The following is a 26545-nucleotide window of genomic DNA, read 5'->3' on the forward strand; positions in this document are numbered from 1 at the left end:
CGCACCTTCGGTTCATATATAGCGCTCCTCTTGCGCTGGGCATTTTTGAGGGTCTCTTACCCTTCATTCCCTTACTTAATTCAATGCCCATAATGACTGGCCAGTCTTCTCTCTTCTCTACATATGCCTATACCCTCTTGCCTCTAAACTACTTTATCTAGCAGATGTACTACATATACCTGTGAACAGCACTATTCTTCCCTTTCCTATCTATAACACTCCGATGGACAGTTGACAGTGACAACATAACATAAAAACCACCAATCAATACAGTTCGATTAAGGGGAGTAAAATAGGTACCCTTTGTCCCGCAAATGCCTTACCGATCAAGGAAGTCTGATAACTCAAATGTAAGCAAAAGGCTTACCTCAGCCAGCTGATTATCAGAAATTCCCGGATCGTCTCAAGCTCCTCGTTTCGGATACTCAGGGTCACCTGGAATCCCCTCCTAAGGCAAGGCTCGCCATGCTAACTTGGTTAAATTGATGATAGGCAACTCCTATCCTCATATCCTACAAATTTCCATTACACCATGAAAACAATCTGCTCTGGCTGGGGAGGTGTGATGGGCACTCAGGATGCAGAAGAAATGTGGGTTGTTAAGTAGCTTGCATTAAATATGAGCCATGTAGCTGTCTCTACTATGTTGGGCCTGTTGTAATTGTTTGAGAAATGCAATTGTGATGGCACATTTACACCAAGGGCAGCTTATGACGCCTGGCTGCAACTTGAGAAATGTACCACATCTTTTTCTGGGAGGAATGTTGGGTTCTAGCCATCTCGGTAGTTCATATCCTAAAGATTTACAATATAGGAGACAGACATTCTGGATCAACGGTGTCTTTAGGCAATTGGTCTTTTCACCAGGGCATGTTAAAGATGGGGAACACTGGATCTGAGCTCCCGCTGCTGTTACTCAAAGTCAGTCAGCCAATCAGGAGAGAGAGGGAATGGGGCCAGGCCGGGCCGCAGCTCCGTGTCTGAATGGACACAGAGAGCTGTGACCCGGCTCAGGTGCCCCCATAGCACACTGCTTGCTGTGGGAGCACTCAACAGGAGGGAGGGACCAGGAGCCTAGAAGAGGGACCCAAGAAGAGGATGATCTGGGCTGCTGTGTGCAAATCGACTGCACAGGGCAGGTAAGTATAGATGTTTGTTATTTTTATAGAAATAAAAACAAGACTTTACAATCACTTTAACTTCTGGGGAGGATTATGTCAGCAGATATTCCCATCATCCTGATTTCTCTGAACTGGCAAGAAAAGACTGGTACTTTACCCTGGCTCAGCAGCTCACAGACGCTCTGTGGCAGCTTCCAGATTAGCTGGACGTTTTGTCCCACAAATCAATTCTGCTGCTCGGTCACTAGCTTTAATGGCATGGTTACTGTAGCTCAGATGCTGAGACAAAAGGGACTCTGAGTCAGTGATGTCCACCTTTCCCATTAGCTTACTTCCGATGCTGTGAATCTCTCAGTTTTCACCCTTAGGGCAGTGTCACTTCTTGGCCAATATGTTAAAGAATAGAGTCTTATGTCGTTTGGAGTGCTGGAGAAAATAGGATTTTTTTTGTACTCGCCATAAAATGAATTTCCCCAGCAGTGATGCTGTTTTAGTTTCAGCAAGTTCCATGAATAAATGTGTGCTGAGAGCTCTGCAATCATGTCAGCACCAGGGTTGCCAACCCCCAACTATTTTTTTTTTTTTTTTTTTACTGTCGAAACATAGAAAATTTACTGACAGCACCTTTTTTTATTTTATGAAAACTGAGATATCACAGAAATAATTACAAGTAAAGTCAAAACAGCGCGACAAAATGCAAACATGCCTAGACCTGGGGCACCCTGCATTACAACAGACAAACAAATTCTGTGGTGAACAGCGTGCACGACCAGATTGCATCTCAGGCCACGTTAACACCTGAGAGATTTCAAGCACTTTAAACCCGAATGATCGTCCATTTTTCTTTTTTCTTGCATGCTAGTCTCCGAAAATGAAGAAGTTACTAAAGTACGAAAATTTTCGTATGACAGAACAAAAATGTGTAAGTGATGTAAGGTATTGTTTTGTATTTGTGTTGTATTTTGGGGCGGAAACTGTTTTGATTAAATGAAAATCATGCAAGAAACTTTTTTGTGTTTGTCCCTTTGGATAATTTCAGACGAAAGCTGTTTACTAATGAACAGATTATCTTATGATCATTTTGAAAGCCATTTTTTTGTATGATTTTCTGATAATGTGTACGGGCCTTCACTCTCAAACTCAATTATCTTCATTGGTGCCTGTTAACACCTGAGCATAGTGTCACTGGAGTCGCGCATTTTAGCCAATAGACTTTAACGGGAATGTGCAAAAAAGCGTTTAGTGGGTTTTTTGCCTAGTAACTAACTTTCAACTGGCTAATAACAAAAAAGCGCTCAAGTATGAAATGTGCAAAAACGCCTGTACCGGACGCTCAGCTCAAGTGTGAATGGGACCCAACAGTGGTAGCTTTTAAGCAGGAATGAATAAACAAAACCTGTGCCTGTTCATTGCATACACTGCACATGTAAGTCCCAATCCTTGTACTTAAAAAATACTGCTAATTAAGTGACAGTCTCACATACACACACAAACTGCAGCTCATTTGAGCATTTTTCATAAATTAAGGTGGTATTAAACCCAAAATGTGATTGCTGCATTTTTTTCTTTTTTAGGCTTACTTTCCTTTATTTTCACCTGGTGATCCTGCCAGTAGGTCTGTTATTTTTCAACAAAACAAGCTATCCTGCAAATATACTAGAGGAATGGGACAAACAATTTACTACTGACAGGGGTGCTTACAATGATCAGGTTTTATTTATTGATGTAAAACGTTTTATCCCAAAATACAAAAACAAAAAACTGTTGCTGTAACTACAGTGTGAACTGGAGTTTGGCAACAATTTGTTAGTGTATGTATATCTGGTAGTTCATCTAATACTCTTCTGCCCACAGACTGACAGTACTCCTTCATCTAGAGTGGTTGAACTCTAATACAGAAGGTGTGTTACTGGCCAGATCACCAGGTGAAAACAAAGAGAGGAAAAACCTAAAAAAGAAAACAAATTCAGCCACCACATTTAATGATTGGCAAATGTTATATTTTTTATTTTGGATTTAAAGTGTAACTTAAAGGCAAAACGTTTTTTCTTGTTTTAGTTTTGGGTAGACTGAAGAGGGATTAGAACACCTGTCAGGTTCTAGTTGCTGTCTGTGTACCGGTTAGAGAGATTCACCCTCACTATTTGTCCTGTTTAATGTTCTCATCAATTAAAAGAAAAAGAAAATCCAAAATTTTGGGTTGACACCAGTGTTGGGCAAACGGTTCGGGTTATGAGTTTGGGCCAAACATTGACTGTTTGGCAAACACCTAAATAGTCGGGTCGTTCGACCGTTTGTTCAGCCTGCCGAGAGCCCTACAATGCACTGCACGTCGCACAGTGTATTGGAAACCCTGGTTGACTGAAGTAATGAAGGTTTTGCCTAAGCAGGGCATGAAACACTGTCAGAGCCATGATTGGAGAACGTAATAATGACTGTGCCCAATCATGGCCCATTGCTCATAGACCCACCCCACAGTATAAAAGGTTCCTTCCCAGAGCAGCCATTTGCAGCATGATATGGAGTGAAGATAGATATAACAGGGCTCTGTTCATTGCTACTAGCTAGTTAGTGTGCTATAGTGTGCTATTGTGATTCTATTGTGAGTGTAGAGTGTCAGCGTAGTGTGAATATAGTGATAGTGCAACATGAGTGTAGTGCGACCTTCCTTTTTTCTGTCACGTCCCCCAAGACAATTTTTTTATTTTTTAGCTTGTTAGCTCTACGGGGTGTGGTGGAAGGCCTGTTGCTTCAAGGGGTGATCGTTCCGGTGTCGGAACGTTTCTAGGGTTTTTATTCAAACCTGTTTACGATCCCCCAAAAAGAGGGTACATTCGATTCTGGTCCTCAAGGCTCTGAACCGCTTTGTGCGGGTGTGGACGTTCAGAATAGAGTCCATTCGCTCCGTGGTGGCATCTTTTCATCAAGGGGACTTTCTTGCCTCCATTGACATCAAGGATGCCTACCTGCACATTCTGATATGTGCACAACACCAGCAGTTCCTCCGCTTTGCTGTGGGAGAGGAGCATTATCAGTTCGCGGTGTTACCCTTTGGTCTCACCTCCGCTCCTCGGGTCTTCAACAAGGTGTTGGCCCCGGTTCTGGTGCTACTGCGCCAGCAGTGAATTGCTGTTCTGGGCTACCTGGATGACCTGCTGCGAGCAGAGTCCCCAGCGACCCTGAGGGGCGACGTGGAGATTGCTATTAAGACTCTGGCAGATTTTGGGTGGCTGGTAAATTACCAAAAGTCTTCGCTGATTCCATTTCAGAAATTGGTTTATCTGGGTCTGACTCTGGATTCTGCTCTGGCCAGAGTGTTCCTTTCGCAGGACAAACTCTAGAAGTTACTGGCAGCAACCCGCTTACTACTGTCCAGCAGGTGGGTCTCCCTGCGGACTTGCATTTGGGTGCTAGGCCTGATGGTGTCTACTTTTGAGGCTGTCCCGTTTGCTCAGTTTCATATGAGACCCCTGCAAAAGAGATCTTGTCAAAATGGAACAAATGTCCAGGGTCTCTGGACAGTCAGATTCAGCTAAGCCAAAGAACCAAAGGGTCTCTGATCTGGTGACTTCATTCCCCGGCTCTTCGGCTAGGGAAATCCTTTCTCCCTCTGTACTGGACGGTGGTCACCACTGATGCCAGTCTGTCCGGGTGGAGAGGAGTCCTGGGCCTGAGCTCTGCTCAGGGTCGCTGGAGGAATCCAGGCTACCTATCAACATCTTGGAACTATGGGCAATCAGTCTCTGGATCATTGGACAAATCGACTTCAGGGGCTCCCGATATGGATCCAGTCGGACAATGCCACGATGGTGGCCTATGTTAACCACCAGGGAGGAACAAGGAGCATATTAGCGGGCCTGGAAGTAGCCGGCATTCTCCTGTGGGCAGAGCATTTCGTCCCGGCCATCTCCGCCATCCACATTCCGGGACTGGACAACTGGCAGGCAGATTACCTCAGTCGACAAGTGTTGGACCAAGGGGAGTGGTCCCTTCATCAGGAGACATTTCAACAGATATGTCTGCGTTGAGGCTCTCCAGAGGTAGATCTGATGGCATCCTGGGTCAACAGGAAGGTGCAAAGGTTTGTGGCCAGGTCTCCGGACCCTCTGGTGGATGCCTCAGATGCACTGGTGGGCTCCGTGGGGGCAGTATCGTGTGATCTACTCCTTTCCTCCTCTCAAGCTTCTGCCTCGGTTGTTACGCAGGATCGAGGCCGAAGGAATTCTGGTCATTCTAGTGTCCCCGGACTGGCCTCGTCGATCCTGGTGCGCCTGGTTGCAAACGCCCCCCTGGCGGCTCCCTCTCAGGGAGGATCTGCTATCCCAAGGGCCAATCTTCCACCCTGCTTTACCGTCGTTGGCTTTAACGGCCTGGCTGTTGAAAGCCAGGTGTTGAAGGATAGAGGCTTACCTGCGTCTGTGATTCCGACACTGCTTAAAGCTAGGAAGTCTACTTCCAGGAAGGTATATCATCGGATGTGGAAAGCGTACATTTCATGGTGTGAGTCAGAGGGGTTTCACCCACATTCCTTTTCGGTGGCTCGGATTTTGGCTTTTCTTCAGAGGGGTGTTGAAAAGAATTTGTCCTTGAGTACTATCAGCTTTGGCGGTTTTCTTTCAGCGCCCCCTGGCTTTGCATCCCCTGATGCGTACCTTCATTCAGGGGGTGCGACATGTGGTTCCACCGGTGTGATCTCCCTTGCCACCGTGGGACTTAAATCTGGTGCTTTCAGTTCTACAGAAGCCTCCGTTTGAAAATATTCGAGAAATTCTTCTGCTTACTCTGTCACAGAAGGTGGCCTTCTTGGTGACTATCACCTCTGCTCGTAGGGTGTTGGAATTGGCTATCCTGTCGCACACCCTACCTGGTGATTCATAAGGACAAGGTGGTTCTTCGTCCTTGTCCTTCGTCCCTTCCAAAAGTTGTTTCTGATTTCCATTTAAATGAAGACATTGTGTTGCCTTCCCTGTGTCCCAGGCCGCAACATCCAAGGGAATTTGCCTTACACACCTTGGATGTGGTTCGGGCGATCAGGGTGTATTTGGTGGCCACTGAGTCCTTTTGGGCCAAAGAAGGGGCATCAGTGACGCAAGTGTGCAAGGCAGCCACCTATTCGTCGGTGCACACTTTCACAAAATTTTACAAAGTGGATGTGCTGGCATCTGCGGATGCCTCTTTTGCAGGCTGCGGTCTAGAGGGTTTTTCCTTCATGAAGGGGTTTTCTTGCTGTTCAGGTTCGGCTCCAGTTGTTCTTATTGAGCTCCAGGTTGTCTTGTTGGCCTGTTTTTTTGTTGGCTGCCCCACCCCACATGTTTGACACTGCTTCGGGACATCTCTATGGTTCTGAATAAGGAAGCGCTGTGTCTGTCAATGAACGAATGAGAAAATAGGATTTTTGACTTACCGTAAAATCATTTTCTCTGAGTTTATTGACAGACACAGCACCCACCCCTCTAGGGAGTTTTTAATGCTTCTGACACTGCTTGGGACAAAACTGAAGGCTTGTAACAGAGAGGGGGGTGTATATCACCTAGGACTGTCCATGGGCGTGGCCAAGTCTTTTTTCTGCCTAGTGCCCTACTCCTGTAGGGGGCGATATAACCCTATGGTTCTGAATAAGGAAGCGCTGTGTTTGTCAATGAACTCAGAGAAACAGATTTTACGGCAAGTCAAAAATCCTATTTTCCCTTACAGGGGTTTCAGCATACCTTTTTCCATCAACAAAACGACATTCAGCCTAGTTGGCTCTCACTTGCAGCACTGCTGCTCTGGCCTTACACGCCAGGCCCTTGTCTGTCTCGTACAAACTGTTTCACTGACCAACTTGGTTCACACAGCTAGCAGCCTCTTGCTGCACTGACTCTCCCGTGGAGCCCTCCTGACTCCTGGCCAGACTTCCTATCTGCTGGGGTGGGGCCCAGAACCATGGTCAGGTTGTTACCAAAAGCCCAGCACACACCTGACCAGTTAGTATGCTGGCTGTTCTCAAAATCAGGAACCAGGACTGGGGATTTCATCCCACCCGGATCTCTCAGAAATCTCCGGGCTCCAGGTCCCAAAGTGGACTTTTCTAAGAAAGGAGGAAACTGAAAAGCCAGTTTCCTCTTCATTTTACAAGCTCCCTGGAGCCCCTCAACCCGTCCGGTTGAGAGTTCTGGGTCACAACCTCCTTCTAGGCCCTGGCAGGGTAACGCTCTATCACAGGGGGTAAATCCTTACGGGCTGAAGGGGTTAAAGTGCACCAAGCTCCACTTTCCATTGATCAAAGTACATCCAAGTACACATTTCCCCATCTCTATTACATTTCGGTAATAAGCCCCCCACTATGTCTGGGTGGCCAACAAAGAGGGGCAGACATTCCCATGGCACTGTGAGGGAGCCAGCAGCGTCTGTTTTCACAGGAAAAGTGGACGTAGTCTGTCCTCAGGCAAGGCACCATTTCCTCCGTTTAGTGATGTTTTCCGTGTTATCCAGCCACAGCATGCAGAGCAGATGGTGAACTGGTTTACTAAACCATCCTCCTCATCCTCTATCACCCAAGAAGAGGCTAGTGTGCAGTCCACCAAAGTTGCCAGATGGCTTATTCTGCCTCCTTGTCCACAGCTGCGCCTGCCATAGCCCCAGCATCATGCATGGAGGAGTCAGCTGAGTTATTTGAACATCGCGTCAGCCACTTGCTCCTTGACGATGCACAGGCATTACTTGATTCTGATGTTGGTTCTGAGGTTGAGAAAGCTAGGAACATGAGCCTATAGAGAAGGGAGAACACTGGTAAACAACAAATTGGCAGTCATGTTCCCCCAGCCGCCGCCTATTGACAAGTTGGCGCCAGTGATCATGAGGATGAAGGGAATGATGTCACTGACTCGACTCAGTGCCGAATAGAGCAGAGGAGGAAAGTGAGTGTGAGGCACAACCCCTATTGAGGCAGCCATCATGAAAGAGTAGAGAGCAGCCACCCTATTCCATCACATTGTGGAGCTGTTATCTCCCGGCCCACTTCCCACAGCTAATGCCGCGTACACACGAGCGGACTTTCTATCCTACTTGGTCCGGCACACTTTCCGACGGACTTTGTCCGCCAGGTGCGCCGGACTTTAAAACGGACGGACTTGCCCACACACGCCGGGACTTTCCGGCGGGCTAAGTCCGCCCGTCTTTCCGACGGACTTTCGCCGGAGTTCCGGCGGACTTTCAGAATGAACGGACTTGCCCACACACGGACAAGTCCGTTCATTTTGAACGTGACTCAGGTGCGACGGGACTAGAAAAGGATGTCAATCTTGCCGCTTTTATCGGCGAGATTGACACCTTGCTAGCCCCGTCGCGGGGCATACCAGGCCCTTAGGTCTGGTATGGATTATAAAGGGGAACCCCGCTACGCCGAAAAAACGGCGTGGGGTCCCCCTAAAATCCATACCAGACCCCGATCCGAGCACGCAGCCTGGCCGGTCAGGAAAGGGGGTGGGGACGAGCGAGCGCCCCCCCCCCTCCTGAACCGTACCAGGCCGCATGCCCTCAACATGGGGGGTGGGTGCTTTGGGGGAGGGGGGCGCCCTGCGCCCCCCCCCCAAAGCACCTTGTCCCCATGTTGATGAGGACAAGGGCCTCTTCCCGACAACCCTGGCCGTTGGTTGTCGGGGTCTGCGGGCGGGGGCTTATCGGAATCTGGGAGCCCCCTTTAATAAGGGGGCCCCCAGATCCCGGCCCCCCACCCTATGTAAATGAGTATGGGGTACATGGTACCCCTACCCATTTACCTAGGAAAAAAGTGTAAGTAATAAAACACACTACACAGGTTTTTAAAATATTTTATTAAACAGCTCCGGGGGGGGGATCTTCCTCCGGCTTCGGGGGTCTTCTTCCGGCTTCGGGGGTCCCTCCGCTTCATCTTCTCCCGGCGTCCGGTTGGTTCTTCTCCGCTCTCCGGCCTCTTCTCCCGGTGTCGCAGGTCTTCGGCCGGCCCCTCCGCTCTCTTCATGTAGCTCTATTGCGAGCGGAGGTCCGGACTTCTGGGCTTCTTGGCTTCTTGGCTTCTCTTCTCTTCTCTTCCCCCAGATGTTGACACGACGCTCTCTCCGGCTGGACTGGTCTCTGAGGGCTGCGTTGTGACTTATATAGGCGGAGACCCCGCCCCCATATGATGTCACAGTCCTTGGGCATGCTGGGACTGTGACGTTTTAGGGGGCGTGGTCGACCACGCCCCCTAAAACGTCACAGTCCCAGCATGCCCAGGGACTGTGACATCATATGGGGGCGGGGTCTCCGCCTATATAAGTCACAACGCAGCCCTCAGAGACCAGTCCAGCCGGAGAGAGCGTCGTGTCAACATCTGGGGGAAGAGAAGAGAAGAGAAGCCAAGAAGCCAAGAAGCCCAGAAGTCCGGACCTCCGCTCGCAATAGAGCTACATGAAGAGAGCGGAGGGGCCGGCCGAAGACCTGCGACACCGGGAGAAGAGGCCGGAGAGCGGAGAAGAACCAACCGGACGCCGGGAGAAGATGAAGCGGAGGGACCCCCGAAGCCGGAAGAAGACCCCCGAAGCCGGAGGAAGATCCCCCCCCCGGAGCTGTTTAATAAAATATTTTAAAAACCTGTGTAGTGTGTTTTATTACTTACACTTTTTTCCTAGGTAAATGGGTAGGGGTACCATGTACCCCATACTCATTTACATAGGGTGGGGGGCCGGGATCTGGGGGCCCCCTTATTAAAGGGGGCTCCCAGATTCCGATAAGCCCCCGCCCGCAGACCCCGACAACCAACGGCCAGGGTTGTCGGGAAGAGGCCCTTGTCCTCATCAACATGGGGACAAGGTGCTTTGGGGGGGGGGCGCAGGGCGCCCCCCTCCCCCAAAGCACCCACCCCCCATGTTGAGGGCATGCGGCCTGGTACGGTTCAGGAGGGGGGGGGGCGCTCGCTCGTCCCCACCCCCTTTCCTGACCGGCCAGGCTGCGTGCTCGGATCGGGGTCTGGTATGGATTTTAGGGGGGGCCCCACGCCGTTTTTTCGGCGTAGCGGGGTTCCCCTTTATAATCCATACCAGACCTAAGGGCCTGGTATGCCCCGCGCTCGCCGCAATAGGAAGATTTGTTTTTCCTATTGCAGCGAGCGCGAGATGCAATACCATCCCCTCGTGTCGTATTTGGTCTGTCGGACCAGCCTACACACGAGCGGGCTTTCCGTCGGACCAGCACACACACGAGCGGACTTTCCGCCCGAAACTGAGTCCGACGGAAAGATTTAAAACATGTTTAAAATCTAGGTCCGGCGGGCTTTTGGGAAGAAGTCCGCCGGAAAAGTCCGCCGCCGCCCACACACGGGCGGATTGTCCGGCACACTCTGGTCCGCCGGACCAAGTATGCCGGAAAGTCCGACCGTGTGTACGCGGCATTAGCTGTCTGGGCATTTTTTAGAACATGTGCAGCCAATCTCACTGTTGCAATTTGCAAACTTGGTCTCAAGCATGGCAAAAACACCAGCCATTTGGGTACCACATTTAACCTCCCACCACTTGCCCGTTGGCAAGAGCATCTGAAAGCCACACAAAAGGGATGCAATTCTGCTCGTCCTCACTCCTTCTCACCTTTCAGGTCTGTCCCCACTATATCTCATGACCTCTCAGTGGCCTCCACTAACAGGGATAATGGTATATCGAAGGGTGTCACAGGTCCTTGCAGCGTGTCTGCCAGCAGCACACCAACAGCTATAGACTATAGTAGGCAAATTTCTCTGCCTCAGCTGCTGCAGCGAAAAAAAAATACAGTCACTTTCACCCACATGTCCAGCGTCTAAATTCAAGCTTGTCAAAGCTGCTGGCTTTACAACTCCTGCCTTTCTGTCTGGTGGATTGCACCCCCCCCCCTCCATGATTTTGCAGAATGTGCTATTTCTTTGCACGTAAGGCCATTCCAGCTCTGTACCATCACGTGGAAGGTAATATTGTGGCATCGTTGGGCAAGGCAGTCAGCTGCAATGTCCACATTACTGCTGACACGTGGTCCAGCAAGCATGGTCAGGGACAATATATTTAGTTTACAGCACACTGTGTAACTCTGCTTGCAACTCGGAAGGATGCAGGACAGGGCTCAGCACTGCAGCTTGTTTTGCCGCCATGTCTCTATACAGCTGGTGGTGATGATGCCAGATTTTTTCAGCTCCACCCCCTCCTCCTCCATGCCCTCCTCTGCTGAATTGTACTATGAACCACTTGTACTCCCTAAACTTTTAAGGGGATATTCAATGAGTCAGGCTAAAAGATGCCATGCAGTGCTTCAGCTGGTCTGTCTAGGGGGCAGGAGCCACACCAGAGCAGAGATTCTTTCAGCTCTGCAGGGGCCCAGAGGTGGTTCAGGCCAGCAGGAGCCAGGCATGGTGGTGTGCGGTAATGGCACTATCCTCCTGTCCACTTTTCAACAGGGAAAATTGACACATGCGCCATGCCTGGCACAAATTGGCAGTAATGTTTCCCCAGCTGCAGCCTATTTCCAAGTTGGCTCCAATGATGATGAGGATGAAGGGGATGATGATGATGATGATTAGGGCACTGACTCAACTTGGGTGCCAAATAGAGCAGAGGAGGAAAGTGAGGGTGAGGCAAAACCCCAATGAGGCAGCCATCATGAAAGAGTAGAGAGCAGCCACCCTATGCCATCACATTGTGGAGCTATTATCTCCTGGCCCACTTCCCACAGCTCAGCTGTCTGGGCCTTTTTTACAACGTGCAGCCGATCGCACTGTTACAATTTGCAAACTTGGCCTCAAGCATGGCAAAAACACCAGCCTTTTGGATACCACATGCTTGACAAGGCATTTAATCTCGCACCACTCAGCCCGTTAGCACGAGTACCTGAAAGACACACAAAAGGGACGCTAGTGGAGGTGTGCAATAATGGCACTAACCTCCAGTCCACCCTTCAACAGGGAAAGTTGACACATGCGCCATACCTGGAACATGTCCTCAATTTGGTGGTGCAGCATTTCTTAAACAGATACCCGGGGTTGGAAGATCTGCTAAAGCAGGCCAAAAGAGTCTGTAGACATTTCAGGTAGTCATACACAGCCAGCGCTCGGTTGGCTGAAATTTATCGGGAATTCCACCTGCCCATAAACCGCCTCATTTGTGACATGCCTACCAGATGGAATCCAACTTTGGCAATGCTGCAGGGGCTGCACATGCAACAGAGGGCCGTCAACAAGTATCTGTGGTGTGAGTATGGCACGACAACACTCTCAGGCAGGCTCGGCTTGTTTTCCACACGCCAGTGGCTGCTTAGAAAGGATGCATGCACTGTACTGTAATCATTTGAGGAGGCGAAAGGATGGTGAGCCGTGACAATGCATACATCAGTGACACAATACTTCTTGTGTTGCTGCTGAAGCAGACTCTGCATGGCATTATGGACAGGGCACTCGCAGCAGGCAGAAAAGGAGGACTTCCTTTCCTCTCAAGGCCTGCTTTATGCAGACACCCTTCTTGCAACACCACAGAACACACAAGAAGAGGAGGAGGATTCTGGCAGTTTGGGAGGCATTGAAGCAGAGGAAGACATAACTCAAACCTTAAGAGATGGTCCCCAGAACCCTTGGGAGTAGTATATGGCTGGGAGGAGGCAGTTCCAAAGCCTGCAAAAGGACCCAAGAATTTGTGGCATCAAGGAGGAGGATCACTACTGGCATCCCTCTTTGACCACCGTTACAAGGGGAAAGTCTCGGAACTCCTCCTGTCCTCACAGAGGAAGCAGAGGATGAAATATCTTGGGGACATCTTAAAGAGCAGTTTATGTAATGCCTTTCCAGACTCTGCTAGGTTACAGTCTCAATTTTTTTTAGTCCTCTACACTGAAGCTGTCAGCTTCCACATCCCATCAGCAGTATCTGCATCATATGGTGGGAGATTATCTAGGGGTGAAAACAGACATTGAGAGCTTTCCAGTAGACAATCCACTGGGTTACTGGGTCATGAGAATAGACCACTAGCCAGAACTTGCCCAGTATGCAATTGAGCTGCTGGACTGCCCTGCATCCAGCATGCTTTCCGAATGGGCATTCAGTATTGTGACAGATAAGAGTGTGTCTGTCTACAGACTCCGTTGACCGGCTGAAATTTATCAAAATGAATCAGTTCTGGATTAGCAGCAGCTATCAAGCCCCTGATGCCAATGTCGATGATTAAGTCTATTCTGGATCTTGAATCTCTGCAAGACTGTCTACGCTTCCTAGCTCTGTGGGTTTTGATTTTATCAGGTAGAAATTTTTTTGGTGTAGGTTTCATGGGCACAATTAAGACCCAAGGTCCATTTTTCCACACCTATTTGACAGGTACATATTTCAATTTTTTACAGCAAAGTTAATTCTTGCTTTAATCAAGAGTACCTCTATAACAGGGATATGCAATTATCAGACCTCCAGCTGTTGCAGAACTACAAGACCCATGAGGTATAGCAAGACTTTGACAGCTACAAGCATGACGCGCAGAGGCAGAGGCATGATGGGTTTTGTAGTTTTGCAACAGCTGGAGGTCCGCTAACTGCATATCCCTGCTCTATAGGGTTACAGTGTGAAGGTACCACCAACACCCAAAGCCCAATTTTTCTGCACCTGTTACTTCTATCCAAAGTCTGCAAAACAGACACCAGAATTTATCCAAAAAAATCTATAATCTTGTTCCAAGTGTACTAAATTGTGGCCTCCTCAAGCTTGCTGGGAAATTTTATTTTTTTTTCCCCTTTTATAAATGTCATTTCTTTTTCATACATCATGGGACACAGAGTCAGGCTAATATTCAATACCTGATGGGTTATACTTCATCATTAGATGAATAGACACCGGTAGACCAAAGGTCTTCAGACAGAAAGTGATCCCCTATATAACCCCTCCCATACAGGAAGCACTTCAGTTTTTTTACCAGTGTCTGCAAGGTGGATGGCATGGTTTGTTTGAGCTCTCTGAGCTCCAGGTCTCTAGTCCCACAAACGGTTCCAAAAATGAATCAAGGGATTGACCGATTGGATCCATTTGACACAGGCTTTTATGCTTAGATAAATGGTACCCGAGCCTCGCAAAGAAGACTCAAGATCCTGCGAGTTTTTGCCTGTAATGTGGCCTCCGGGCGCTGGACCTTGCGGAGTGGAAATCCTGGACACTACAGTGCTAAGGCATTGCCTGCAGGGTGCTGTACAGGTCCAAGGGAGTGAACCCTAAACATGAAAAGGTACCCAGTCCTTGAATGTCCAAGTGACAGGAACCCACTGTGAAGGGTGAAGTTTGGGCCCTTAGCTTCTAAATGGCCCTGCGCCTGGACGGGTATGTGAAACCCCTTTATTTTATTATCGTGGGGTGTCCCAGTGTTTGTAACAATCAGTCAAGCTAGCTAAAGGCTGGACACCTGTGTGCGGTGACCATACGGGGGAGTTCTGGGCTAGCTGTGGGTGTTTTGCAAAGTGTACCTTTTTTGCTTGTGTCTGGCTGTTTTTTAACTTTATGATGGCGCACCACGGTGCGTCATTTTGCCTTGGTTCACCATGGCGCACGTGTGTGCACAAGAGCGCCGCTGGGCTCAGCAGTTTGTTTGGCGGCCATGGCGCACGCAGCTTCGCCCGCACATGCGCCATAGCCTTTATCTGGGTGCACGAAGATTTGGGTTGTTCGCGAATTGTCACGCCCACATGCGTGCGCACACACGCATAGAATGTTCCGGCGCACACCCAGCTTATTTAAGCTGTGCAGGCCAAGCATGTGGTGCTTCCAAAAGGAAGCTGTGGGACACAGAGCAGGCTCTGAACAGACACTTGCAGTGGTTCATTTTTCCTTACCTTGGTCATGTGAGTCACTAGGTGTTGCTTGGCAGGCTAAAGGTGCTTAGCAGCATTGTTGCATAGGGGCTTGGTGAGCCCTATTAAAGGGTCTCCCTTCTTAGGTGTTTTAACTACACCCAAGTACTCTTTGCTTGGAGGCATTGAATGTCTTCCAAAAAGAGGAGTGGGACTAACACCATAGGGTAGGGCACACCTATGTTATCAGTAGTACCTGATGAACCTAGTTGTATCCCTAGTGTTGTATCCCCTGAAAGACCAGAGGCTCCCGGCCAATCTGAGCCACTGCGCTTATCCGGTATTGTGCCTACAGTCAACGTTGCTGCTTCACCCTTTATCACTAAGGATGAACTGTCCTCAGCCCTAGCCGGGTTAGAGCACAGGATTGCCGGCATGATTGTCTCTTTCCCGCAGGGTGGCAGGAAGCGTGACAGATCCCCCTCCCCGGAGTCTCCTAGTCTGGAGCAGGCATGGGCTGAGGATGGGGAAGGGCTGAAAAATCAGGATTCGGTGGAGTGCCCGGCAGATGAGTCTGCTTCAGAGCAATCTGGACAAGAAGATATCCAGTCGATGTCTGCCTTTCAGTCGCAAAGGCTTTTGATCCTGGCTCTGCCTTTAAGCTGCCTTTTGCAGAGGTGACTGAGCCCCCCTGGTCCTCTTTGGGATCTCTGAGACCTTTTCAGGTCACACAGACTTTCCCGCTACACCCCCTGTTGGAACAGGCGGTGTATGCTGATTGGGAACATCCTGACAGGACTTTTTTGCCTCCTAAAAGGTTTTCCCTTTTATATCCCATGGATGAAAAGTTAGTTAAAAATGGAGCATGCCAGCCTTATGCCCCGTACACACGGTCGGACTTTGTTCGGACATTCCGACAACAAAATCCTAGGATTTTTTCAGACGGATGTTGGCTCAAACTTGTTTTGCTTACACACGGTCTCACAAAGTTGTCGGAATTTCCGATCGACAACCACGCGGTCACGTACACCACGTACGACGAGACTAGAAAAGGCCGGTTCAGAACCAAGCGCGGCACCCTTTGGGCTCCTTTTGCTAATCTCGTGTTAGTAAAAGTTTGGTGAGAGACGATTCGCGCTTTTTCATACTCGTGGCTTTTTAGATCTTTTCTGCTGTTCAGTTTGTGCTTGTGGGTTTGTATCTGCTCTTCAGTGCGTGCAGTCAGTTCGTATCAGAGTTTTCTGTGTGATCTTGCCTGCTCGTTGCTGTTTTTCAGGTCGCTCTTCACAGGCCTTGCTGTTCTTCAGTGCGTTCTGTTACTTCGTTCTGAGCAGCCGACCGTTTTCTAGCCATGTTTCGTATGCGTACTCCTCGTACAGTTTGTGCTGTGCGGGGGCTTGGTGTTGGGGTCCTGACCTTGACACAAGTCCAGTCCATGAACAGGGTGGGGAGGAGTTCATGGACCAAGAATTGGTTGCTTCAGCGTCACCAGTTCTCTCATATGCCTTTGCTCCGTGAGATCCGTGAGAATAATCCTGATGATTTCAGGAACTTTCTCAGGATGACGGACCCCGTGTTTCACCGTTTGTTGGCTTTGCTGACCCCCTATATCAGCAGTCAGGATACCTGCATGAGGCAAGCCATCACTCCGGAGCAGAGGTTGGTCGCTACCTTGCGGTATTTGGCCACAGGGAGAAGCCTGCAGGACCTCAAGTTCTCGACAGGCATCTCCCCCCAGGCTCTTCTTTGTGGACATTTACTGCTTGTGTTTGTTTTAGCTGACCCTGACAGAAATGTGTGGAGTGCAGAAAATGTCGTGATTGTGTAACCTTATACAAAGCACTGTTGGCTGTTATTTACTAAATGCAAAGACACTTTTCACTACAAGTGCACTTGCAACTGCACTGAAACTGCACTTGTAGTGCAAAGTGGATTTCCCCTTAGGAAATAACCCCCATTTTCTCATAAAACAACAATTACATCACCCCAAAAGTGTTGTAGCGTGAGACAATAATCCACACATTCTTGATGAACAATCTTTTTAATACCTGCACAATCACATGTGCATTTACCAAAGGTTTTTCTGACAAACCAACATGTTTGTTGTATACCAATTTTTGTGGTGTCATTATCCAAAATCAAAATGTCCATTTTATAGAAAACAGGCCTGTGTAAAACCAACAAGAAAGACACAAATCTTGATCTTACAAAGTTCACATTTGGTAGAACTGGAAGGCAATATCAGACATGAGTATTTAGGAACTGTGTTTGATATAGCGTTCAGATGGGGGGGGAAATCACCCCTGGAAAAGCCAAATTTGGAAGATGCACACAAATTTCCCAATGTCAACATGTGCTAGCTGCCATCACGGGGGATCAAGGGATGTGTTTTGGGGGAGAAAGCCCTTCCTCACCGCTACTTTATAATTGAGGAAGGGGTTGCACCCCCAAAACGCGTCCATTGATCACCTGTGATGGCAGATAGCACATGTTGGCACACTGTGTGCATCCTCCAAATTTGGCTTTGGGAAAAATCACAAAAAGATTTAGCACATTGTAGCACACAAAAGAAGAAAGTGATTTGGAGGGGCTTTAAACTCGCCCCAAAACATCAATGATGTTTTTATATTTTGGAATAACATCATTGATGTTTTGCTTGATGTTTTCCAATTGTAAATTACACCCCATGATCTCCCCGATCAGGATCTGGGCACTTTCGGATGTGAAAGGATCTGGATCCACAACCTCACGATCACCTAAAAAGAGAGGAAACCCAAAATAAATTAGGTTTCAAAAAAATGCCGCAATCCATCTCTTATCTGAGCCTGTGGTCGCAGACACTCACCTGTTGTGGTAACTACTTTCACCACGTCTTCATCCTCCTGCTCATCTTGTGTTGGGGGGATTTCCCCTTCTTCCAGAGGGGGGGGGGCCTCTGGTCTCCTCGGATGAGGGGTGTCCTCCGAGTCTTTTCTCCCCTATGTAAAACAAAAATGGTATAATTAGCACACAGATATTTAATGTCAGAACTATAAAGAGGAAACATTGCTTGGAAGTGGGGTACAATTGTCTATTTTAGCCGAGTTCCAAGATGTAGCTTTTTTAGTGCCCTTTGTCAAGCTGCAATACTTTACCTGTTTGGTAAAAGCTTCACAGATGTAGCCCCCCCTATAGTATACACTGGGGCACCTGTGTGGCCCCCCTAATAAAAATGGTGTTCTGGGGTCCCACACTAGTGCTCCAGTGTCCAGATGTGAAAACAGCTGTTCAGTGTCCTCTCTTTACACACAATCTAGTTTGCATTTCATTCTAGTAACAAAGCCATCTACACAACCCAATTCTTTGAAGACAAGTATAGGGCGTCAAAATGGTGGCCAAATGCATATGGCCTAAACAATGGTATTTTATCGTCCGAAATTACAATGTGTGATCCGAACGAATAATGTGCCCATGAACATGAAAGTTGCCATTTTAAACTGTACAACAGTTCCTAAAAGCACATGGAGCAGCACGAACGTAATAAACATAAAGAATAGAAACACAGCACAACTACTTACTTTTTTGCAGCAATCTCCGGATCTTTCTGTACTGCTCGTGTTCTCGTAATTTCAGGTCCGACCACCGCTTACTGAGCTGATCTTTCGATCGTCGTACCCCGAATTTCCGGTGCAGACTCCTGACCACTTTCGCCATGATCTTGGCCTTTCTGACATTGGGGTTGGGGTAAGGCCCATACTTTCCATCATAGTCGGCCTTCTTCAGGATGTCCACCATTTCCAACATCTCCCCAAAGGACATATTTGAGTCCTTTAATCTCCTTCTGGATCGGGACGTTTCAGGCTCCAGCCTTTCCTCCTCCTCCTCCTTGTTGCTACAATTAGCACGATCCTGCTGTCTATCCGCCATGTGCTCTTCCCCCACTGCGCCGAACGAAAAGGGGCGGGGAATAGACTAGAAAGAACGTCAGGGGCGGGCGGAGTTATACGCATGCGCAGTGTGTATAAATCGAAACGCGCGCGTCTTACGTACGATCTGTGAGCGGAGGAAGGAGCATCGGAGACGCCGATCGTGCTAACGAAGGTAGGATCTAAACTTGGGCCTATACTGCTTCGAAATGGAAGCCTATATTGTAACAAGATTAGGGGAGTTTGGCCTGACATTAGGCTTTGTCTTGTGTTGTGTCTTACATAGAAAATGGATGGGTTCAACGACCACAATTTCCTGCCCCTGTTCATAGACAAGTACAGGGAGCTGCCCTGTCTGTGGCAAGTGAGACACCCCCACTATAATCACAAACAGAAGAGGCAGGCAGCGCTGGAGAAACTGCTGGAGTTGGTGAAGCCGGTGGTCCCCACAGCAACCATCCCTTATTTGAAAGCTAAAATTGGTGGCCTGAGGAGCACTTATCTTAGGGAGCGCAAGAAGGTCACAGATTCCCAGAGGTCCGGAGCTGCAGCAGATGACGTTTATGTCCCCAGGCTGTGGTACTATGAGAGACTGCGATTTCTGTCAGACCACACTGAAGTCAGGGAATCCCTCTCTACTCTTCCTTCCACTCTTCCTTCCACCCCAGCTGAGGCTTCCGATGTCCAACTTGGGCCTTCCAGCCAGGAAGAAATGGAGGAGCCCAGCTGGAGTCAGGTATAGCATTCTTCTACAGATTTCTGGTCAATAAATAAATGATGTTTATTAGATGTTATTATTGATCACTAATTGCTGATTAAAAAAAGTGCTTTACATATCAATAGACAGTAGTGGGCACCCAAAATTGGGAAAAGAATGAAAACTGCTGGGCTCAGAAGGATAGTCTGTTATATTTGTTAACATTCAATTTGCAGCAGTCAGGAGGTGAAAATTGTGTGTGATTGATGAATAAAAAACTAAAACTATGTCCCTTTTTCATACACAGGAAGACCTCAGCCAGGAGGAGGCTGTGGAATGTGGCAGTCAGGAGGAGGCGGGGATTATTAGTGTCAGCCAGGAGGAGGTGGGGATTAGTGGCAGCCAGGAGGAGGCGGGGCTAAGTGGCAGCCAAGAGAAGCCTGGGACAAGTCGCAGCCTGACTGAGTCTCAGGTCCCTCCCCTCCGCCTGCCATATAAACGAGCCAGGAAGGCCACTCCGAGTCCCGTGCAGGATTCAGTGTACAGGCTGATCCAGGAGGCTTCGGCGTCCCTCCGAGCCTTCCCCAGTCCTGAAGAGGCCTTTGCCTGCATGGCTGCCACAAAATTGCAGGGCATGCAGGAGGGTCAACGCAAGATCTCTGAGGACCTGATTTATAAAGTCCTTCGTAAGGGGGAGAGTGGGGAACTGACACACAAGACGGATGTCATTGAGAGGGACGATCCTCCTCCTCCTCCTCCTCCTCCTGCTGCCACAACTCTACCACCACAGCCAAAGCCTGTAAGGAAGCGTGGAAGGAAGACCTGAGAGTGATGACCCTGGGTTCAGTCTGGTCTGACAGAAGATGCAGTCTCTCGTATGACCACAGCCTGGGGACACAGATGTCATCTGCTGCTTTCCGGATCTCTGGGACTTCTGGACCAGACTGCCCTCCCTTATGATATGGACTCCTCAGGCCACCAATTTTGCTTTTAAATAATTGATGTCTGCCCCAGGGGTCCAAGGCTTCACCCACTTCTGCAGTTTCTCCAGCGTTGCCTCCCTCTTTGTTTATAGTTGTGACCCCTTAATAAAATTTTTTTGGGTAAATTCTACTCTCCTGTGTGTGTTTTCATCCAAAAAGGACAGTTTGTTGGTGACGATTCAGGTACATTTCTAAAGTACAATGTGAAATTAACAAGAGACAACAACACCAAACAATCTCCTACAGATTAAATAGAACAACATATTAGTGGTGTTGTGGGAACTTGTCACCAAAAACACACACAAACATTTTCGGGAATACAAATCAAAATCACCAAAAAAATAAAAAATAAAAAAGAGAAACACAAAAAAAGAATCTACATTAAAGTCCAAAAAAAAAAAATAATTTTGTCAGATGTGAGAAATCAAAATATATTGAGGGAATCACGATAAATAGTAACAAAATAAGTTTGTGAGAAGTGTGTGTGAATATGAGCAGCAAAACTACTTAATTCTTGTCACATTATAATATATTATAATATAAGAGAGTGCGCTGTATTAAACCATTTTGAACATTGCAGCGTGACGAAAGTGCTGTATCCATTCCGAACGCTACGTTTACCAGAACGAGCTGTCCCGTGTCGGAATTTCTTCTGAGCATGCGTGGCACTTTGTGCGTCGGAACAGGCCACACACGGTCGGAATTGACGCGATCGGATTTTGTTGTCGGAAAATTTTATCTCCTGCTGTCCAACTTTGTGTGTCGGAAAATCCGATGGAAAATGTCCGATGGCGCCCACACACGGTCGGAATTTCCGACAACACGCTCCGATCGGACATTGTCCATCGGAAAATCCGACCGTGTGTACGGGGCATTAGATGTAGCAGTCTCTTCCTTAAACAAGAACTTAACTAGTCCGGTAAATAACGCACAGGGCTTGAAAGACCCTGTTGACAAGAAATTGGAATTATTATTAAAAGCTTCCTTTTTCTTTGGCCAGTTCAGCTAGCTGTTGCAGCAATTGGTATTTGCCAGTCCATAAAGGATCAAGTCAAACGGCCTGATAGGCCTAACCAGGTGGATGATCTGCCTGAAAGTAAGACAGATATTCCTCGAGTGCTGTGTTTTGCTATTGATGCTTTAAAGGATTCAATACAGCAGGTTTCTCATTTGGCTCTCTTGTCTGTACATATGCGCAGACTATGGCTTAAGAACTGCTCAGCCGAGCTTCCATGTAAAAAGTTATTGGCAGGTTTCCCGTTTCAGGGGGAACATTTATTCGGTGATCACTTGGACAAATATATCCAAAAGATTTCCTGAGGGAAGAGTTCTTTACTTTCTGTGAAGAAAAGCACCAAACGTCCCTTGTTTAAAAACCCAGGGACTGTTTCCTCAAATGTCTGGCTGTTTCCTCAAAGAGATCCTCTGGCAATTGGAGCAGATGCTCTGATAGTTCCATGAAGCCAGTACTCCCTGGTTTATGCTTTCCCTCCGATCCCTCTCCTTCCACATTTGTTGTGCAGGATTTCGGAGAGAGGGGATTCCAGTCATTCTGGTGGCACCAGCCTGGCCCAGAAGGCCCTGGTTCCTGGAGATTGTGAGACTAACAATAGACAGGCCATGCTTCCACGACGCTTCCACGTCGCCCCGATCTACTGTCTCAAGGTCCTATATTCCACCCCAATTTACAGTCTCTAAATTTGACGGTATGGCTATTGAAGCCAGGGTGTTAAAGGACCATGGCATCTCGGGACCAGTGGTGTCTACTCTAGTGAATGCTAGAAAAGCTGCACCCAACTAATTAAATTAAAAATATTAATGACTACCTACAAAGCCATCCACAACTCTGCCCCCAGCTACATCACTGACCTAGTCTCAAAATACCAACCTAATCGTTCTCTTTGTTCTTCGCAAGACCTCCTGCTCTCTAGCTCTCTCATCACCTCCTCCCACGCTCGCCTCCAGGACTTTTCCAGAGCCTCTCCAAGCCTATGGAACGCCTTACCCCAATCTGTCTGCTTATCTCCTACTCTATTAGCTTTTAGACGATCCCTAATAACCCTTCTCTTCAGAAAAGCCTATCCTACCCACACCTAAAAACTGTATTTTTATTTTGTATATCTGATCATCCCCCACAGCTACTACCCTTAGTTCCACTTGACCCTCCCTTCTAGATTGTAAGCTCTAAAGAACAGGGCCCTGATTCCTCCTGTGTTGTATTGTAATTGTACCGTCTTCCCCGATGTTGTAAAGCGCTGCGCAAACTGTTGGCGCTATATAAATCCTGTATAATAATAATAACAACTAGGAAGATTTATCATAAGGTCTGGAAGACTTATATTGTTTGATGTGAATTCGGAAAATGGTATCCTCGGAAATATATGATTGGGAGAATTCTCTCTTTTCTACAGTCAGCTGTGGAAATCAAATTGGCTTTGAGTACAATCAGAGGTCAAGTTTCGGCCCTATCAGTATTCTTCCGAAGGCCTTTAGCCTCCCATTCACTGATCCAAATCTTTATGCGAGGGGCAACTCGCTTTCTTCCCTCCATTAGGTCACCTATGTTTCCTTGGGACTTGAACTTGGTGCTGTCTGTGTTACAGAAACAACCATTTGAACCTATTAAGGAAATTCCATTAGACTTGCTGTCATGCAAGCTAGCCTTCCTGATGGCTATCACCTCGGCTAGAAGGGTGTCGGAGTTGGCGGCCCTTTCATGCAGGCAACCGTACTTGATCCTTCACCATGACAGAGTCGTGTTGCGACCTGTTCCATCCTTTTTGCCAAAAGTGGTGTCGGCCTTTCATTTAAATCAGGACGTTATTTTGGCTTCTTTATTTTTAAGTTTAGGTTTATTTGTCTAGATCTGCGGAGATCTGAGAATCAGACTTTTTTTTTTGTTTTACTCATTCTACCAGGGGTGTAGGAACCTCCTGGGCTTTTCGGCAAATATCTGTGGCTCAGATTTGTAAGGATGCTACCTGGTCTTCAGTGCATACGTTCACAAAATTTTATCAAGTGGATGTTCGAGCAGCCAAGGATTAGTCTTTCGGCCGCAGTGTACTACAGGCTGCCGTATAAGTTCTGATAGCCATTGTTTGGCAGGGTGTTTCCCTCCCCTCAAGGCTATTGCTCTGGGACATCCCAGCAGGTAATGAATATTAGCCCGACTCTGTGTCCCATGATGTATGAAAAAGAAAATAGGATTTTTACGTCATACTTATCTGTAAAAATCCTTTTCTTTGAGTACATCATGGGACACAGAGATCCCTCCCCTTTTTTGAGGATTCAGTGCTTGCTACAAAACTGAAATGCTTCCTGTATGGGAGGGGTTATATAGGGGATCATTGGTAAATTACTGCTCTTTTAAAAATTTATGTTTTTACAAATTTTTTTATTGATACATGTCCCGAAGGGCAGTACATGAACCCTCATACCCTTTGTATGCCAAAAACTTGCATCTGTGTCCTCAAAATGGGAACTTTTGATTTTCCAGTTCGGGTCCTATAGACTTCAATGGGGTTAGTTATTCGGCTAAGAACTTTTCGATGTTTGAGAGTTCTAGCACAAACCGAACCGGGGGTGTTCGGCCCATCTCTAGTCTTGACACCTGAAAAGTAATAGAGCGTAAATCTTTCAATGGGGACAGTGACACTGTGGGATTTCCTCACTTTGGAGAGATTATCTCTCACTCCCTGTTTTGGCTATGAGACAAGAAGTGAAAGGAAATCTCACTTTAATACCACTTTGAACTTTTCCATTACATGTGCACAAAAAGCTATCCCTTTGTCTAATGAATATCTTTATTAAATCCAGCAACTGTTGAGGCAAAAGACACTTTGGGAGAAAGAGGGAGAGAAAGCAAGAGAGAGAGGGGAGAAAAGAGGAGAAACGAGGCGGAGGAACGGGGTTAAGAGTGCAAGAGGGGAAAGGGAAAGCAAGGGGGGAAGGGGAAAAGGGAGCAGTGAGAGAAGGGGGTAGAGAAGGGGAGAAAAGAAGAAAAAGTAGAGAGATGGCATAGAGATGGAGGTGGGTATAGTGGGTTGGTGGGAAGGGTAGAAAAGGCAGGAGAGAGAAGTAACCTTTTTAAAATCATATCCATAGATTGACTGAAACAACCTACGTTATAAGATACCAAGTGTCAGGTTTGCTTTCATTGTAAGATCCAAAATATGAATATGATGTTTCTTGTTCAAAGTATTGCAAATCATAAGGGCAGAATAAAATCTGGTGTAGCAGTGAAAAGGTGGCTTGCGTCTGTCCTGTTTGTATATTGTCATTTTCAATCCATCTATGATTAAAAAAATCTTGTTATACAGCTGAATTAGGCTAGAAGGGTACTAATGCACATAAAAGTGATTGTAAAAATATATAATTTTTTAATAACAAACATGTCATACTTGCCTGTTCTGTGCATAGAGCAGCCCCGCTCCTTCTCTTCTTGGGTCCACCCGACTCCTCCTTTTTCTTGGTGTTCCACCATAGGAAGCCACTTCCTATGGGTGCACACGTGCAGGCTTGATCCTGAGCCATGCTTTGTGTGTCCTTTGACATACACAATGCATCTCGCCCCCCGCACCCTCGTCACTGGATTGATTGACAACAGCAGAAGCCAATGGCTTCCGCTGCTTTCAGTGAAGAGGGAAAGAGAGAGCAGTGCTGATGCTTTGGGGAGGGGCTGACAATAGAAGATTTTTTTTTACCTTAAGACTGCTTTCACACTGAGGCGCTTTACAGGTGCTACAGCGCTAAAAATAGTGCCTGTATAGTGCCTCTAAAGAGCCTCTCCTGTCTCTCCAGTGTGCAATCCCAAGTGCTTTCACACTGGAGCGGTGCGCTTGCAGGACGGTAAAAGTCCTGCAAGCAGCATCTTTGCAGTGCTGCAGGGGCAGTGTATACACCGCTCCTATAGCGCTCCTGCCCATTGAAATCAATGGGGCAGTGCCGCCGAACCGCCAGCAAAGTGCCATTGCGGTTTTAACCCTTTTTAGCGTCTTTAAAATGACGGTAAAGCGGAGCTTTACCGGCGACGCCTCGGTGTAAAAGTACCCTAATGCAAAGAATGCAGCCTTCACAACCACTTTAAGGTTGAGCTTGTAGTATTTTATTCCCAAAATTATAAGCCAAATGCATTAAATTTCAACTTCCTACAGTATGTGCATGTAACTTACTAGTGGATCGTATAAAGTATTTGCCTTTCTATCTTACCATCACTACTTTCATTATTGGTTAGAAGTCAGGTAAGCAGTTTCTGCTATGACCCAGAAGTCTAATTTAAACATTGGTCTAAAGTTAACTGTACTTGTTTTTTTCAGTTATATTGCAGTTCTAGAAAAAACAAATTGCTAATGTAGTGTTGTTTTTTTTTTTTTAATCGGCGCATGGACAGGCAACATGAAGAAGCGCCTTCTGATGCCAAGTAGGGGTAAGAATTTCAATGTGTCATTGTTTGTCCTGTGTAAACCTGATTAATATGCCCCATGTGTGGCTAAATGTTTTTTTTTTTTTCCTGTTTGTTATGTGTTGTACTTCTATCGCTTGTTCATGTCAATACTGTAAGCCATAGGACTGTACTGTGGAGAAAAAGTGGAAAGAAATTGCCCCAGAGATTTTGTGGGTGGGGGGGGGGAGAAGGAGAGGAAAAAGGAATTGTAGAGAGTAATAAATAGATGATTGGTATAGAGCAGGTGATCAAAAGTAGTAAAAAATATATTTTATTCAAAAAAATTGCACAAAATATTAGTTAAAAACAATGACCAGTTCATACAAATATTTCACTAGCATCATGTTACCAAGGGTTCTAATGAAAGACACACACACAGACATGATATGCTAGAGACCCAACATGTTTCGGAATATTGTAGGTACAATTCCTTCTTCAGGGGTTTCCTGTGAGGATATATTGTATGATCTAAAAAGATGCATAAATAGGACATACCAATCATTATTACAAAAATAAGTCAAGTATATTGCAATGAAATATAAACAATGAAGGTAGTAGAAATAGGGGCTTGGGAGGAAAGAAGGAGGAAACAGCTGATAATGATAAGAGAACTTACTAGTCCACAAAGC

At 47.2% G+C, this 26545-nt stretch overlaps 1 protein-coding gene across 4 annotated transcripts in view; it reads left to right on the plus strand.

The window, feature by feature from the left end:
- MTA1 (metastasis associated 1) overlaps window positions 1-26545 on the plus strand; it is a 611607-nt gene that overhangs the window by 431058 nt on the left and 154004 nt on the right. For all 4 annotated transcript variants that reach the window (XM_073610308.1, XM_073610309.1, XM_073610310.1 and 1 more), the window contains exon 17: window positions 25863-25898. In XM_073610308.1, the coding sequence (XP_073466409.1) occupies window positions 25863-25898 (36 nt within the window). The remainder of the gene's footprint in view (window positions 1-25862; window positions 25899-26545) is intronic.

Source organism: Aquarana catesbeiana, linkage group LG13 (assembly GCF_042186555.1).
Source record: "Aquarana catesbeiana isolate 2022-GZ linkage group LG13, ASM4218655v1, whole genome shotgun sequence".
Lineage (NCBI taxonomy): Eukaryota > Metazoa > Chordata > Amphibia > Anura > Ranidae > Aquarana > Aquarana catesbeiana.